Source organism: Hippocampus guttulatus, chromosome 4, assembly GCF_054856545.1.
Source record: "Hippocampus guttulatus isolate MCC_2025c chromosome 4, RoL_Hgut_1.0, whole genome shotgun sequence".
In the NCBI taxonomy this organism is placed as follows: domain Eukaryota; kingdom Metazoa; phylum Chordata; class Actinopteri; order Syngnathiformes; family Syngnathidae; genus Hippocampus; species Hippocampus guttulatus.
Window position 1 is genome coordinate 22,070,767 of NC_141264.1, and position 13,625 is coordinate 22,084,391.

The following is a 13,625-nucleotide window of genomic DNA, read 5'->3' on the forward strand; positions in this document are numbered from 1 at the left end:
CCGCGCCCCTTCTCGTGTCGTCATAACCAGCGGACCACACATTTGGTCTCTTTGGATAAACTATTTAGATTTATTAAACCAGCACCCCCCGCGACCCTAGTGAGGATCAAGCGGTTCGGAAAATGGATGGATGGATGGATGGATTTATTAAACGTTATTTTTGAATGACTTAAAGGTTCTACTGTACTTGTTTAAATAAAAATACATACATGCAATTACGAATTCAAACGTCCACTTTCATTGTGTGCACAATAAATGCAAACGACGTCATAACAGGAGGTGTTTTTAAGATTTTTGATGACCTTTATTTGTTTTCACGCGTGCGTTTTTGCTCCCTTGACGCGTACATTGTTCTGACAAGATTTCCCCGCGGTTGCTTAGTGTTGTTGGAGGCATGCACAAGCATGCAATGGGCCAAACACATTACAGTACAGGAGGTTCGGGTTTTCAAGATTTCAATTCGGTATTGGGGGTATCGTGGAGTTTTGGCGACATCTTGTGTCTGCGATGTGTGACGCCATTTTGATGAAATTGACAAAGGATCGTTTAGTATGGTAAAATTCATACAAATAACGTGAATTTGTAAACGGGAGGTTAAAAAAACTGGTCAAATGGGGGAGGAAGAAATTCACATCTTATAGGACCTTAAATTATTTTATTTCCTTTCAGGAACAAGAACTTTACAAGTACTGCACATATTTTTAAAAAAGTTTGTTTTTCAAGTAACTTCAATGTCACCAAAAACAAACTTCAACAAGAATAACTCAACAACATATTACACTGTGTGACTATATTTGATCTAATTAAATCACTGTGTCACTGGCCAATGAAAAGTACTCCTATATCTTGCAAATGTTTTATTTTTATCCAAAGATGGGGGGGTAAAACAACAAAAAAAATTGTACATTTTATTGGACAGCGACAACGTACATAAATATCATTCAATTTAAAATAAATCCCATCATGAATCTATCAGAATTTACCATACATAACTGTGCAAGTCTTAGACCAGCCCCCCCCCCCATATTTTTTTCCTATTACCTCCAGTGAACTCAGCTATGTGAGCCACTAGATTATCAATATTAGCCATTTAATGTGTACTATAAATAGTATACATTCAGAATTTATGTCTCTTTCACAATAATTTCTTCACTGGCATAGATGACCAGAGATGCAAACCAAACATGCATTCTAACTGGGAGGGATCGCAGTGAATGAGTTGAACATACCAAAAGAAAGATGATCAAAAATTCACGGAAGACATTTGTATGCCACTGCAGTCCCAGTGTTTGAAAGAAAAAGGACCTCCTTCATCACAGAAGTGGGCAAAGTATGTCAGGTCGGCCACCTCGCGCTCACTTAATTCTATAAAAATGTACATTACCAAGAGTCCTGCAATAGTTTGTATTCATCTATGTTCCCCCTAATCAAAATGGATGTATTCCTGTTTTGTTAATTTATCTCATGAAATAATTTGTTGATTTATTTACTTGTATTACAATCAAAAAGTACAATGTTACATTTTTTTTAAATCATTTGATTAAGTAATTGTTTAACAACTGTTTAAACTATTTCTATACATATTTTACCTTCTATGATTCACCCTCTCTATAAGTGACATTGCCCATCTGTCCCATTTAAAAATGCGATGTGGCCTTCAAGCACAATAGTTTGCTCACCCCTGACATAACCTCTCATCAAGTGAGTCCGACTGGATACCCTAAAGGCACTCTTCTACATGCCAAAGCAAAGTGAAGGATGTGTTGCAAAAAGGTGCTCGGTATAGAAAGTTGGTCATTTCAGCTGTGGGGTGGGAGGAAAAAAAAAAAGATACATTTCAGAAAAACGACAGAGCGAAGGAATTAAATGTGGTTCTACCTTTGCCAAGGCGCTTAAATACAACATTGTGCTTTTTTTTTTTTTTGGTGTTTTGGTTTTTTTTTTTGGAATTCATTTTTACTTACAGTGATATAGGCTATGCCATTTTCCAAGCCCATCTTCCCGTTGTCCACTGGGCTGAATTCCGGACCTTTCTAAAAACATTTCGGCCACTTTTAGTCAGACAATTAAAGCAGTAAAATAAAATAGAATGGCTTTGTAAAGTGCACCACCAAGCACCAAAACATGAGTATGACCCAGGAATCCATTTTAAAAAACAAAACAACAACAAAAACCATCTCCACCGAGGAATACGCTTCAGTTCAGTATGGCACTTTTCTGTTGGGGCGCCGCATAAATTGCAAGATGACAAGCTTTGTTTGTTGTCCCTTTTTTTCCGTTTTGTCTGCCTGCCAATCAATTCCCTCAAATGCGGCATACTGCTAGGTCCAGCCGTACAATACTGAACAGAACGGCTCGTGGAGATGCGGCTAAAATAATAAGGCACTGATCCAAAAACATACAGTACTCTTATCATGTTGATGGAGTGTTCGGTAATAAAGTAATAGTATCAGTAATAGTGTTTCTGTGGCTTGACAGCAAAACTGTCATGTTTGGTTATCTAAAACCGAAACACTAATTTGAAACCATAACCCTGGCTTGAACCATATTTTAGAAATGTGGCTAAAATAATATGGCATTGGTCCAAAACAGAGAGTTGGTGGAGTGTGCCAGGAATAATGTCAAAGTAATAAAGTAATCTTTCTGTGGCTTTTCACACCCCAACTGTCGAGCTTTGTTATCTGAAGGCTGAGAACCATGAATTACCGTCACATGAAAAACAGCCATAATCCTGTGTGGTGTTTGTCAAACGCTTGCTTTCTTGAAACTTCAAGCATAGCACTTGAAGGCGGCAACTTGAATCACACCACTCTGGAAAAGACAGCATTTCACCAGGGCGTAGACTATACAATCGGCAGAAACTGGCCCACTGATTAAACTTCAAATCAAAACTGTCAATGAGGGTCAGAGGATCAAGCAGCGAGTCCACAAAGAGACCCTGCATCTTTTGCTTTGCGCAGGGCGCGAGAAGGGGCACCCGACACCTGTGGCCGAAAGGAAGATGATGAACAAGCATGTACAATCCATGGATCATGTACGATCCAGAATGAGAAAATTATTCCTCCTCCATTCCCTCAAGTCTGTACTGTTAACACTATGCACCTTAATTTTGTACCTTCAGATTGCGCTACAACTACCACTTATGTGTACGTACGTAGTTATCTATCTAGCCATCCGTCCCTCCATCCATCCACAGTAACTAAACAGAATGTAAGAGGAAAGTCGTACCCGAGTGAAATGAAGCCACAGACTGATTAGATTTGCCTGAGTAGGAGGGTAGCACAAAAAAGAAAGAAAGAAAAACAAATCAACAGGTGCAAATTTTGCTCAATTTATGCTCTTCACCACTAGAGGGCAGTAGGTGATTTTCCTCTGCGCTGCAACAGTCTTCACAAAAAAAAAAAAAAAGCCAGACAGGAAAAGCCAGAATCCCAACACCACACTCTAGTCTATGTCGGAGGTGTCGTTGTCGGATGGGAGGTAATTGCTTCCCTTTACCCGGATGTACTGGATGTTCTGATTGGTGAGGTGTGAGGAGGTGCCACAGGAGCACAAAGGTCCCGTGAACAGGTTCTCAATGTCCTCCAGCTGCAGGCCCTGCGTCTCGGGCAGGCACCCGAAAGCGAATAGCAGGCCCAGCACGGTGAAACCCATGTATACGAAGAAGATGCCTGGCAGGGAACGCATTGGGTTAATTCCAAGATCCACAAATTTGAAGCCCCAAACCCAAATTTGAACGCCAAACCTAAGATTCAAATATTTCAAAAGCCTAAATTGAAACCCTGATTTAAAACCCCCAAACCTCAGATTTGGACCCACCCTAATTTGAAACATTTCTGTCTTGAAACCCTAACCCAGGCATGAATACCATTTGTTTGAAACCCTATTTGGAAACAAACACTAATCCTGTCTTGGAATCCTAATTTCAAACCCTAATCAAGGCTTTAAACCCTGATTTGAAAGAAAAAAATATAACCATGTCTTTAACACCTAATTTCAAACTCTTAACACTTGCTTGAAACCCCAAGTGGCTTGATGCCCTCATTTAAAACCATCTTGTAACCCCGATTTGAAACTGTACTTCATACATTGAACCCAGATTCAAAATCCTAACACTGTCTAAAAATCGAATTCTAAACTCTAGTCCCCCACCCTCGCCCGTAATCAAAATTAGAAACTAACCTAAGCCTTGTGAAAGCCTAATTTGAAACCCTACTCTTTGTCGAGAAGGTAACTTTGAACGCAGTCCATGTTTGACAGCATCTTCAGTTACCTTGATAGGTGATGAGCTCTGCGATGTGAAGAAAGGTGAGTGAGAGGACGACGTTGAAGATCCAGTTGACTCCGGCTGAGCAAGCATTTCCAGTGCTGCGGGCCCACAGTGGGTAGATCTCAGAGTTGATAGTCCACGGCATGGGACCCATTCCTGACACACAAAAAGTCCCATTCAGTGTTTGGTTCATTTTACAGTTTTTTAAACAATGGATGACAGTAGGCAAACCATGACGTTTTTTCTTTTTTTTTTTTTAAATCAACCTACTTGCTAAAACGGCGTTCCATTTTTTGCAATTTATCTTATGTCGCATCATAGTTTCGACTGACTCTCAAACCCATTCTCATGTTTTTCTTTAATTGCGCCGCCTCAGTTAAACGACATGTCAAATGGGTTGTTTTTGGAGAATGCTTGAGGTGGTGCCACCTGCAAGCACATCCTGTGACGTCATGGTGAAAAGGTTGATTGTTTTACAAGCGTGTTTGCAGACCTGGAGCAAAAGAAGTCAGGTAGAGGAGGAGACCCATCAGTACAACCCAAGAGTAAGTCGTAGGGCAGAAGTTGTAGGCCCAGAATGGACCTTCTAGCGTCTCCGTCTGGTTGGCACACCTGTGCAAAAGACATCGCAAAAAAAGAAACAAAAAAAAAAAAACAACAACAACAAATCAAGTCACCAAACAGCTTTCAACTGAATAGATGAAAATGTAATTAAAGTAAATAAATGAGCATTCCATCAAAAAATCTGCGTTAACATCACAACTTACCCTCCCCACGCCGAGTGCTCGGTGGTCTTTGGATTGACGGGCAGGCAGGTGGAGTCGAAAACACTGCTGCTGTTCTCGTGGTAGCAAAAGCCACAAGCGGGATTCAACATGCAGTCTTCACAGTAACTGACGAGAGCAATCACGGATTCAATGAAAAACCAGACGTATATAATAGGAAAAAAAAGCAATATTATTGTGGGCAGAGGATGTGTTTTTTTTACCCGTATTTTGTGCAGGAGGAGTTGTGGGAGTCGAGCGGATGGAGTGTAACAGGGGGAGAGTACTGAGCTGCCAGCAAGAAGCCGACTGACAAAACGCTGAGACTCAGAGCGGTACCTATAAAAATCAAATAATTCAAAGAAATTGCAGAGAGTATTATCATTGATGCATAAGGTACTGAGACCAATTGTGTCAACATATGGTCATTCAAACACAATTCCAAAGAAGTTGGGGCGTTGTGTCTCTGGGTGTTGTTGATAAATGGCTTTTGCTTTGTACAACGGAGTTTTATTCATTCATTCATTTTCCGATCCGCTTATCCTCACAAGGGTCGTGGGGGGTGCTGAAGCCTATCCCAGCTGTCTTCGGGCAGTCGGCGGGGGACACCCTGAATCGGTTGCCAGCCAATCGCAGGGCACACAGAGACAAACAACCATCCGCGCTCACACTCACACCTAGGGACAATTTGGAGTGTTCAATCAGCCTGCCATGCATGTTTTTGGAATGTGGGAGGAAACCAGAGGACCCGGAGAAAACCCACGCAGGCCCGGGGAGAACATGCAAACTCCACACAGGGAGGCCGGAGCTGGAATTGAACCCGGTACCTTTGCACTGTGAGTTCGATGCGCTAACCACTGGACCATCAAATTCAGATTGTAAAAAAAAAAAAAAAAGCATGTTTGTATGTTTTCGAATAGGGGAATTACTTCATCTTAGCGCAATATGAAGTATGTCAACCATAGTGCATAAAAAGGCAATACAAGAAAAATTGGACCTCTTTCTCACAGATGTCAGGCCACTGCCAAGTTTGTGTGGTTAAAGTTGGCTTTCGTGCCTGCAACCTTTAAAATGCAAAGTAACCACACCTCTGCCCCAGGTACTTTCGATTTACTTAACACTGGACACGTTCCTCCAGAGCTGTAAGAGTTTGGTATTTTCATCACAGTTGTTTCTATTTCGTTTTGACTTTTGCCTGTTTTCAAATAAACCTTGAAAGCTCGAATATGAAATAAATTGACGACGCCGAAAATGGAGGGCATTTTTTCCGATAATTATCATTACTCTTATAAACACAAAGAGAATTTTCAGTTTTTTTTTAATCAACATTTTATTTTATTCATGAAAATGCTTTTTCAATTTTAATTGTAGTTATTTTGTTGGTTTTCATCACCTATGCTGAGTACTTGCAGCACCTAATTAACTATATATTACGGCTGTCACTAACGAATCTTTTGAGGATGGATTATCGTATCTATAAGTAAATTGAGTTCAATTCAGTTGAGTAATGCACTGAGAGAACTCACCAGTGAGGCTGGCCAGCGTTAGCTTCCTGCGCCCAACTCTGTCCACAAGCCAGATGCTGAGGGATGTGCACACAAAGTTGGTCCCGGAGGTGACGGCCGACAGCCAGATGGCCCGCCTCTCATCGCGCACACCTGACATCTGCAGAATGGTGGCACTGTAGTACCTAGAAGGAGAAGAGGAGAAGCTCACACAAGGCGCCAGAAAGTGAGCTACACCCCCACTCTCCCCAAAAAAGGGAGAGGACCTACATGACGGTGTTGATGCCCGTCAGCTGCTGGAACATCTGAAGGCCGCAGCCAACGATCAGAGCCCTGCGGGTGGGCCCATGGCCGAGGATGCGCAGAAAAATGATCTCGCCTGGACGAGAAACACATTTACATTTTCAAAATGTTTTCAACTTGCATGATTCAACCGATTCAAACCATTAAAGCTACAAAATGCCCAACTGATTTCATTGCAAAAATTCAATTTTTCCACAATGCAACATTTCGATGACAACGTTCCGAAACCAATGCAGATATTTTACATGAGCCTTAAATGCCATTTAAATATTGTGGGATCATAGTTTGGGATATAATTAGGGTTCAAAACAATCATACAGGCCATTGTTAATAAAAATAATAATGGGTGGGCATCTGTTATTCAACGCAGGTTTTGGTCCCTAACCCTTATCAATAGTGAATGTTCACTGTAGATGTCAAAACAAAACAGACAGAATGTTGATATCGCCTCCAGCTCACCTCCCCTCAGGTCCTTTTCCTCCTCTTCAATGCTGGTCCTGATGTAGTCGAACTCCTCATCCACGTCCTGGCAGCCTCGGATGCGACTCAGGACCTGGCGGGCCTCCTCTTGCCGGCCCTTCTGCAGAAGCCAACGGGGGCTCTCTGGCAGGAAGAGGAAGCCCACGAATTGCAAGATGGAGGGCAGCACCGACAGACCCAACATGTACCTTGACCAACGAAAGATGTAGATTCAAGGGGGGAAGATCCAGACAAATATAATTTTGTCTTTATTCTGATTCGCAATTAGTTTGTCAGTCCAATTCTTTTTTTTACATTTTTTTCTTTTAACACTTGGGTAGGTCAAAGCCCATCGCGGCTGACATGCGCAGCTTACACTAACGACATTGATTTCCGCTAAACAGTCATTATGCGCTGAGTCATGATCACGTTGTGGTGTCTGTGACAAAAACAAGCCAAGAGGAAGGCAATCACAGAGCTATGAACGCTAAATATGCCAAAGACATGGTGCCAATTTACATGCCGCGATTATATACGTACACTTCGCTAATACGTGCTACCGAGCGACAAATATTTTGCGCAGGTTACCCTGTCTCACCTTTACAACTGCACATAAAAAAGATTCCCCTCTTATGGTTTGTGTTTACATACATGTTTTAACAACAGAGACAGGAGGAACACCTTTTTGCATTATTGTCAAGGGAAAACAAATTAATTAATTTCTATTATGTCTGTAGAAGGTGAGCATGAAGTTCAAGGGGTCATATGATGCTAAAATCAACCTTTTTGAGCTTTGAGTCATCTTCAAAAGTTAATTCTTTAAAAACAAACAACACCTCCAAAGAAGCGTTTTCCGACATCCGACTGGGTCCTCAATTTTATACATTACAAAGTGAGGAGACAGCCCCGCATTGCTCGCGCAGACTAACCACGCCCCCATTTTTTCAGACCAGACACCAGTGAAACACTAATTTTAGCACCGCAGTTGGGTAGAATTGGCTCCATTCACTTGAGAAGTTTCCAGCTGAAAGAGTGAAGCATCGGCGCTTCGCGACCTCGACGGTTGTGGCACCCGCTTCGAGGATAGCGACTTTGGGTAGTATTCACCTCAGGCGGCTAAAACCCGGAAAATTGTTTTCATATACAAAGTACACGTGAAAGCTTCTGCGCATTTGATGGACTTTCCGACGTAACAACGAAGGCTGTGCGGTGTGGTGCCGGGCCAAACGGAGCGGCGTGTGATGTGGGCGGCACTGTTCATTATTGTTTCGTTTTGCAATACGGGCAGCAGACGGCTTTAAGGATGACATCATAAAAAGGAGTGTCCGTTATTTTTTCATTGGCAGTGCGCGCAGCAGACAGCTTAAGGACGACATCATGAAAGGGGTGAGGCAGCCACACGGGGAGAGTCAGGTGTCTTACTTTCCGGTTAGACCTATAGTTAACTGTGGAAAGCTTAAAATTACATGACATGGCCCTTTAATGCTGGAAAAAAATGTCTCAAAGCTTGTTTGGTGTCAGCATAAATAAATCAAACTCCCACAGATTAAAAAATAAATAAATAAGATCACAAAGCTTGTTTTGAATGTCGCAGTCACATTTCCTCCAGAATACATTCTTGCACAATAGCCTGTGGTGCCACACCTTTTTCCAGAAAGTAATTACTAAGTACAGTTAAGTGTGAATTAATCTTTTCGGCAAAGAAGCTAATCGTTAGGTTAATAGCATAACTGCCTATGGCATTTTAACTTTGTTCATACGTGTGTGCTAAAAACAGTTAGACCTTAACCACAAATTAATCTCAAAGGTCTTCAAAGGCAGACAGTTAACAAATATTTGTGACATTCCCTGATTTTACGGAATGTCCAAGTGACTCTTGCAGTTTGTTGAATTTGTTTTGTTTTGCGAAAACATTCAAATATGACATGCAAGTTTGAAAACGATGGTGCTTCCAACAGGCGTCCAAAACAGACAGCCTGCAGCACAACACACAAAGTCACGCGTCACGTGATGTTTTGTTAAACTGACACTGAATGGAAACTGCCATTCAAACTGCCCCAGTCTCTTGAGTGTGCAGACTTCAACTGAGACTGGCAGACGGTCACTTCACAATATTGTTTGCATCTTTGTTTATGTAACGGTGAATAGTTACAACCAGTCTGTTTCAGCACTTACATTAGGTAGAGAGTGTGTGTTCAGTTACAAATAGCACTGCTTTTGATTTTGATTTTGTCAACAGTACTTACCTCCAGCCATCGTGTTTCATGTAACTGAAGGCGCCGTCCACCACACAGGCAATGAACTGTCCGGCGGTAATAAGGACGGTGATGACAGTGACCAGCTGGCCTCGCATGTGAGGGGGCGACACTTCGGCGATGTACACGGGGAGAGTCATGGAGGCCACGCCTGGTGGGAAGAATTCCTCCCTCAGTAAGCTGCAGTAATATTCGTTGTTTTTCAGAGACTAAAGAATATATACTTCATGTGTTGCTGCACCATTTGTGTTCAAATGGCAATAACACTGTGACATTAGTGCTATTCTTTAGCCTGTGCATGGCATTTTGTATTGTGCGTTAGCATTGAGCTCGACGATAAAACAAACAAAAAAATCCTTTTAATTGCCATGGAAAGTCTCCAACTGTGAAAAATCTTGCAATTCTGCAAGTCTGATGGTTACTGACATAAACTCACCAATCCCCAGGCCAACAATGATCCTGCCCACCAGCAGTACCTCCTTGTTGGGCGCGAACGTCATGAAGAACCCGCCGAAGGTGAAGATGAAGCTGGCCAGCAGCGTGCACTTCTTGCGCCCCAGTAGCCCGTTGAGGAAACCACCGCTCAGGCTGGAGATGGCCGCTGCCCCCACCGTACTGGAGACCACCAGCTCCTGCCACATAGTGTTGAGGTTCATCTCCCGCTTGAGGAGTAGCATGGCTCCCGACACCACGCCGGTGTCATAGCCGAAGAGGAAGCCACCCAGGGCTGAGAAGAAGGCCAGCACGTAGACAAAGTGCTGCGTGGGGGGGTTCCGGGACAGGGTGTCCGATGATGGCGAGTTGATGAGACGCCGCTCGCCATCGTCCTCTCCTGCAGTGGCATTCTTGATGCCCATGTTGACGATTCTGCTACTGCTGAAGCCCGTCAAGCTGTACTCATCATCCTGCCTGTTGCACATGGGAAGCAGGAAGGAGGGGTCGAACTCAGCCGGAAAACTTTTCCTTGCCTCTCCCTCACTCGGGAGCTGTCAAGTCTGTGTGGGCGTGCAACAAAGACCTCCAATCTTCACTTGACACTTGTCGGACATTATTTACGAGCCGGCCACCTCGTCAAACATGCTTTTTCGAGAAGAATCAGACGCACTCATTTCGATCATTTGAACGAGCTAACGTGCTAATTTCCCAAATGTTTTCTACCCGCTGCATAGGAAAAACTCACTCGTGCATGGGGAGAAAGAAGGTGAGGGGGTAAGCGACTTTGGCCAACTTTGTTAAATTATTACTACCAAGTTGCTACGACTGACTCTGCGAGTCGCTGTGCCGCCATGTTTGTGCGACGTCACCATACGACCCTCCTTACCCCCACCGCGTCGTGACGTCATACACATGCGTCGACTGTAACAGTATACATAAAAAAGTGGAACTTTGTTGTGTAGAAATTACCGTATACTACTTTTAATTAGATACAATATAAGTCTGCATAGGATTACTAGCCTTTTTTGAGAATACTAATTTACTTTGAATTAATATCAATTAATTTGAACTGAAAACTGTTGAGAACATGCAAATTGCAGTTATTGAAGGTCAAGCCATAACAAGAATCCACCGATGGTTTGCTTGCAAAGGAGGAAATACGGCATGCCTAGTAATGCATTTGTCATAATTCTTTTTCACATTATAATAGTAGGGTATTTTTGTTTGTTTGTTTCAGTTTTATTTTGTTGCGCCACTGTTTTATTTCACTAAAGTTGTGGGTAATTTTCTGTTTTGACACCCAGTCCGTTTGTGGCAGGGTGTGAATGCACATTTAGTGCTGTTGCAGAATGAAAGAGATGGCTCTTCAGCTAGACTGAAGTACGCCAACCAACTTTTCATTTTACAATCCAATGGTGCCATGATATGTATATGGCCATGACAATATTTCACGATCCCAGCTGGCCCTACTTCACAGGCAGCAGACAACATAACACTGCAACGGTGCCCCACACTGATGACAATTATCATTTTGGAATAAAGTTCAAATTGGACACTTAAAGTGCCCCCCCCCCCACACACACACACACTAAGTTTATGCCTTTTTGTGGTGTATAGAAAAAAAATTACAGGCTTGTCGAACTTGTTTGACAACTTCACATTACAAATGCTTGTGGCAATACAGTATTCATATTCTCATTTGAACATGCTTAGGCTCCAAACAGTTATTATTAATTTGGTCTTTTGATGTGTTGGGTTTTTATTCCTTTAATGGTCATTAAAAAGTCGTTATCACATTCACAACACACCTTGTTTAATTATTTTGCATATGCTGTACCCCGTTCACTTTCGAGAAAAAAATCTGGTCGTTCCCAGGTCACATTTGAAACGCACGGAAAAGAGAGCCTTTGCTGGAGCAGTACCAACTGTACAGTATTAATGTTGCTTAGTTTTACATGCTGCGTGTTTAAAATGGCATTACAATGTATTTTCAATGTGCTATTTGAATACATCTGGACGTCGGTTAGTGGTGTGTTGTTGATATATTTCTACGAACATGAAATCCAGTTTATAATAATGTCAGAATAAGGGGAGGAAATGCTTTTCTACACGAAGAAATCTATCAATTAATTGATCTAATCGATTTTCGTCGTGGTATAAAATAAGACACGCCTAATTAAAACGGGCAACATTAATTTCACTAGACAACCCGTTAAGGTAAATCATTAGCATCTCATGTATTCTCACAATCAATCGCAAAATTTAAAAAAAAAATAGTGGCTTTTTCCATTGCAGTACGGCGCCATGGCAATCCCGATGCTTTACATATCGCGGCTGTCACCAGACACCGACGTACGTAGAAAATAGAGGGGGGGGGGCAGTTAGGGGGCAGTTCACTTGACAGTTTTAAACGGTCATTTACATAACGCCACCAAGACAAAAAAGGCCAATATTTCAAGCAAACTAATTACTCACCAAGTTTAAATGACGGACAAGTGATCGGAGATAAGAGACAATCCTGGGCGACCGCTTCTTTTGAGTCCTGTCCCGGACGGGAAGTTTGTTTCCTCTTCCTGTGTGGAGTCATATGATGTGATCGAGGGAGGCAAGAATACGCCTGGTTGTGGCTGTCTGTCAGAGAGAAGAGGACTACCGCACACAGACACACATACACACAGGCACGCGCGCGCGCACACACAAAACAAACAGCGAAGACAAAAAAAAGAGGAAGGTGAGCGAAAGTTGACTCAGTCTCTCGATGAGACATGCGCGCCAATGCGGTGACTCGCAGCCTCCTGCTAGGTCCCTCTTGCCGGCCGGGCTGTAGCGCCCGCGCGGTCCCCCGGAACCTCTCCTCGAGGCTACCATGATCTGACTTTCCGAGGCGCCTTTGACGCGATGGACAACAAAGAGGAACTGGAGGAGAGCCTGAGGAAGCTCCTGGTCAGGCTCAGGAGCCCGCAGGAGGATAGACAGCTGTGCACGCTCATCCAGATCCTGCAGGATCTGCTCTTCCTGTCGCACACCAACCATGGTAGGGGCAATTTGTGGCTGCATGTGCATCACGTTGAGCATCAACCCTTCAACTAGTCCTTCCTCATTGAGCCACTGTCCAACTAGTCATCCAATTACTCTTTCCCGATTAAATCAAATGTCCAACTAGTCCTTCCCTAATAGGTCCAATGCCCAGTCCCCTTGACTGTCCAACTAGACCATAACCTGTAGATCAACAAGTATCCATCGAGACCTTTAATTAATCCTCCTTTGATGGCTCCAATCTCCAACAAGTCCTTTAATTACTCCATCCCCATAGATCTTATGTCCAGCAAGCCCGAATTGTTCAACCAGTCCTGCTCTAACTGGTCTAATGTCCGAATGGTCATTTAACTGCTCCTTCCTTATGAAAGCCAATATCTAGCTAGTCCAATATGTACAACTAGTCCCTTCCAAATAAATCTATTGTTAAACTAGTCTCTTGACTGCTCCTTCCCTAATAGCTTCAATGTCCAACTCTTCCCCACAAAATCCAATATATGATTTGTTTTTCGACTACTCCATCTCCAATAGTTCCAGTGTCCATTTCAGTCTTTCCCAAATGGATCCAGTGTCCGACTAGTCTTTCAACTATTCCTTC

At 42.8% G+C, this 13,625-nt stretch overlaps 2 protein-coding genes across 7 annotated transcripts in view; one reads left to right on the forward strand and one right to left on the reverse strand.

Moving 5' to 3' along the window:
* Positions 1 to 842: 842 nt before the first annotated feature.
* On the reverse strand, positions 843 to 12,604 carry LOC147206638 (proton myo-inositol cotransporter-like). 4 transcript variants are annotated; one of them, XM_086109745.1, is made up of 13 exons: positions 12,467 to 12,604; positions 9,993 to 10,465; positions 9,548 to 9,707; positions 7,302 to 7,510; positions 6,810 to 6,918; positions 6,561 to 6,724; positions 5,259 to 5,373; positions 5,038 to 5,163; positions 4,764 to 4,882; positions 4,274 to 4,426; positions 3,499 to 3,671; positions 1,965 to 2,033; positions 843 to 1,803 (listed from the first exon to the last, which is right to left on the reverse strand). In XM_086109745.1, exons 2-13 carry the CDS (start codon positions 10,411 to 10,413, stop codon positions 1,795 to 1,797), a joined length of 1,827 nt encoding a protein of 608 aa, XP_085965871.1. In that variant the 5' UTR covers positions 10,414 to 10,465; positions 12,467 to 12,604; the 3' UTR covers positions 843 to 1,794. The 4 variants fall into 4 exon arrangements, with proteins under 4 accessions (XP_085965871.1, XP_085965870.1, XP_085965872.1 ...); XM_086109744.1 differs by having other exon boundaries at positions 843 to 2,033; XM_086109746.1 differs by having other exon boundaries at positions 843 to 3,671.
* Positions 12,605 to 12,888: 284 nt separating this feature from the next.
* lrrk2 (leucine-rich repeat kinase 2) overlaps positions 12,889 to 13,625 on the forward strand; it is a 32,833-nt gene continuing 32,096 nt past the window's right edge. For all 3 annotated transcript variants that reach the window (XR_015100762.1, XM_086109739.1, XM_086109740.1), the window contains exon 1: positions 12,889 to 13,025. Coding sequence is in view for 2 of the 3 variants with exons in the window: in XM_086109739.1 (XP_085965865.1) it covers positions 12,890 to 13,025 (136 nt within the window). In the remaining variant the exon portion in view is untranslated. The remainder of the gene's footprint in view (positions 13,026 to 13,625) is intronic.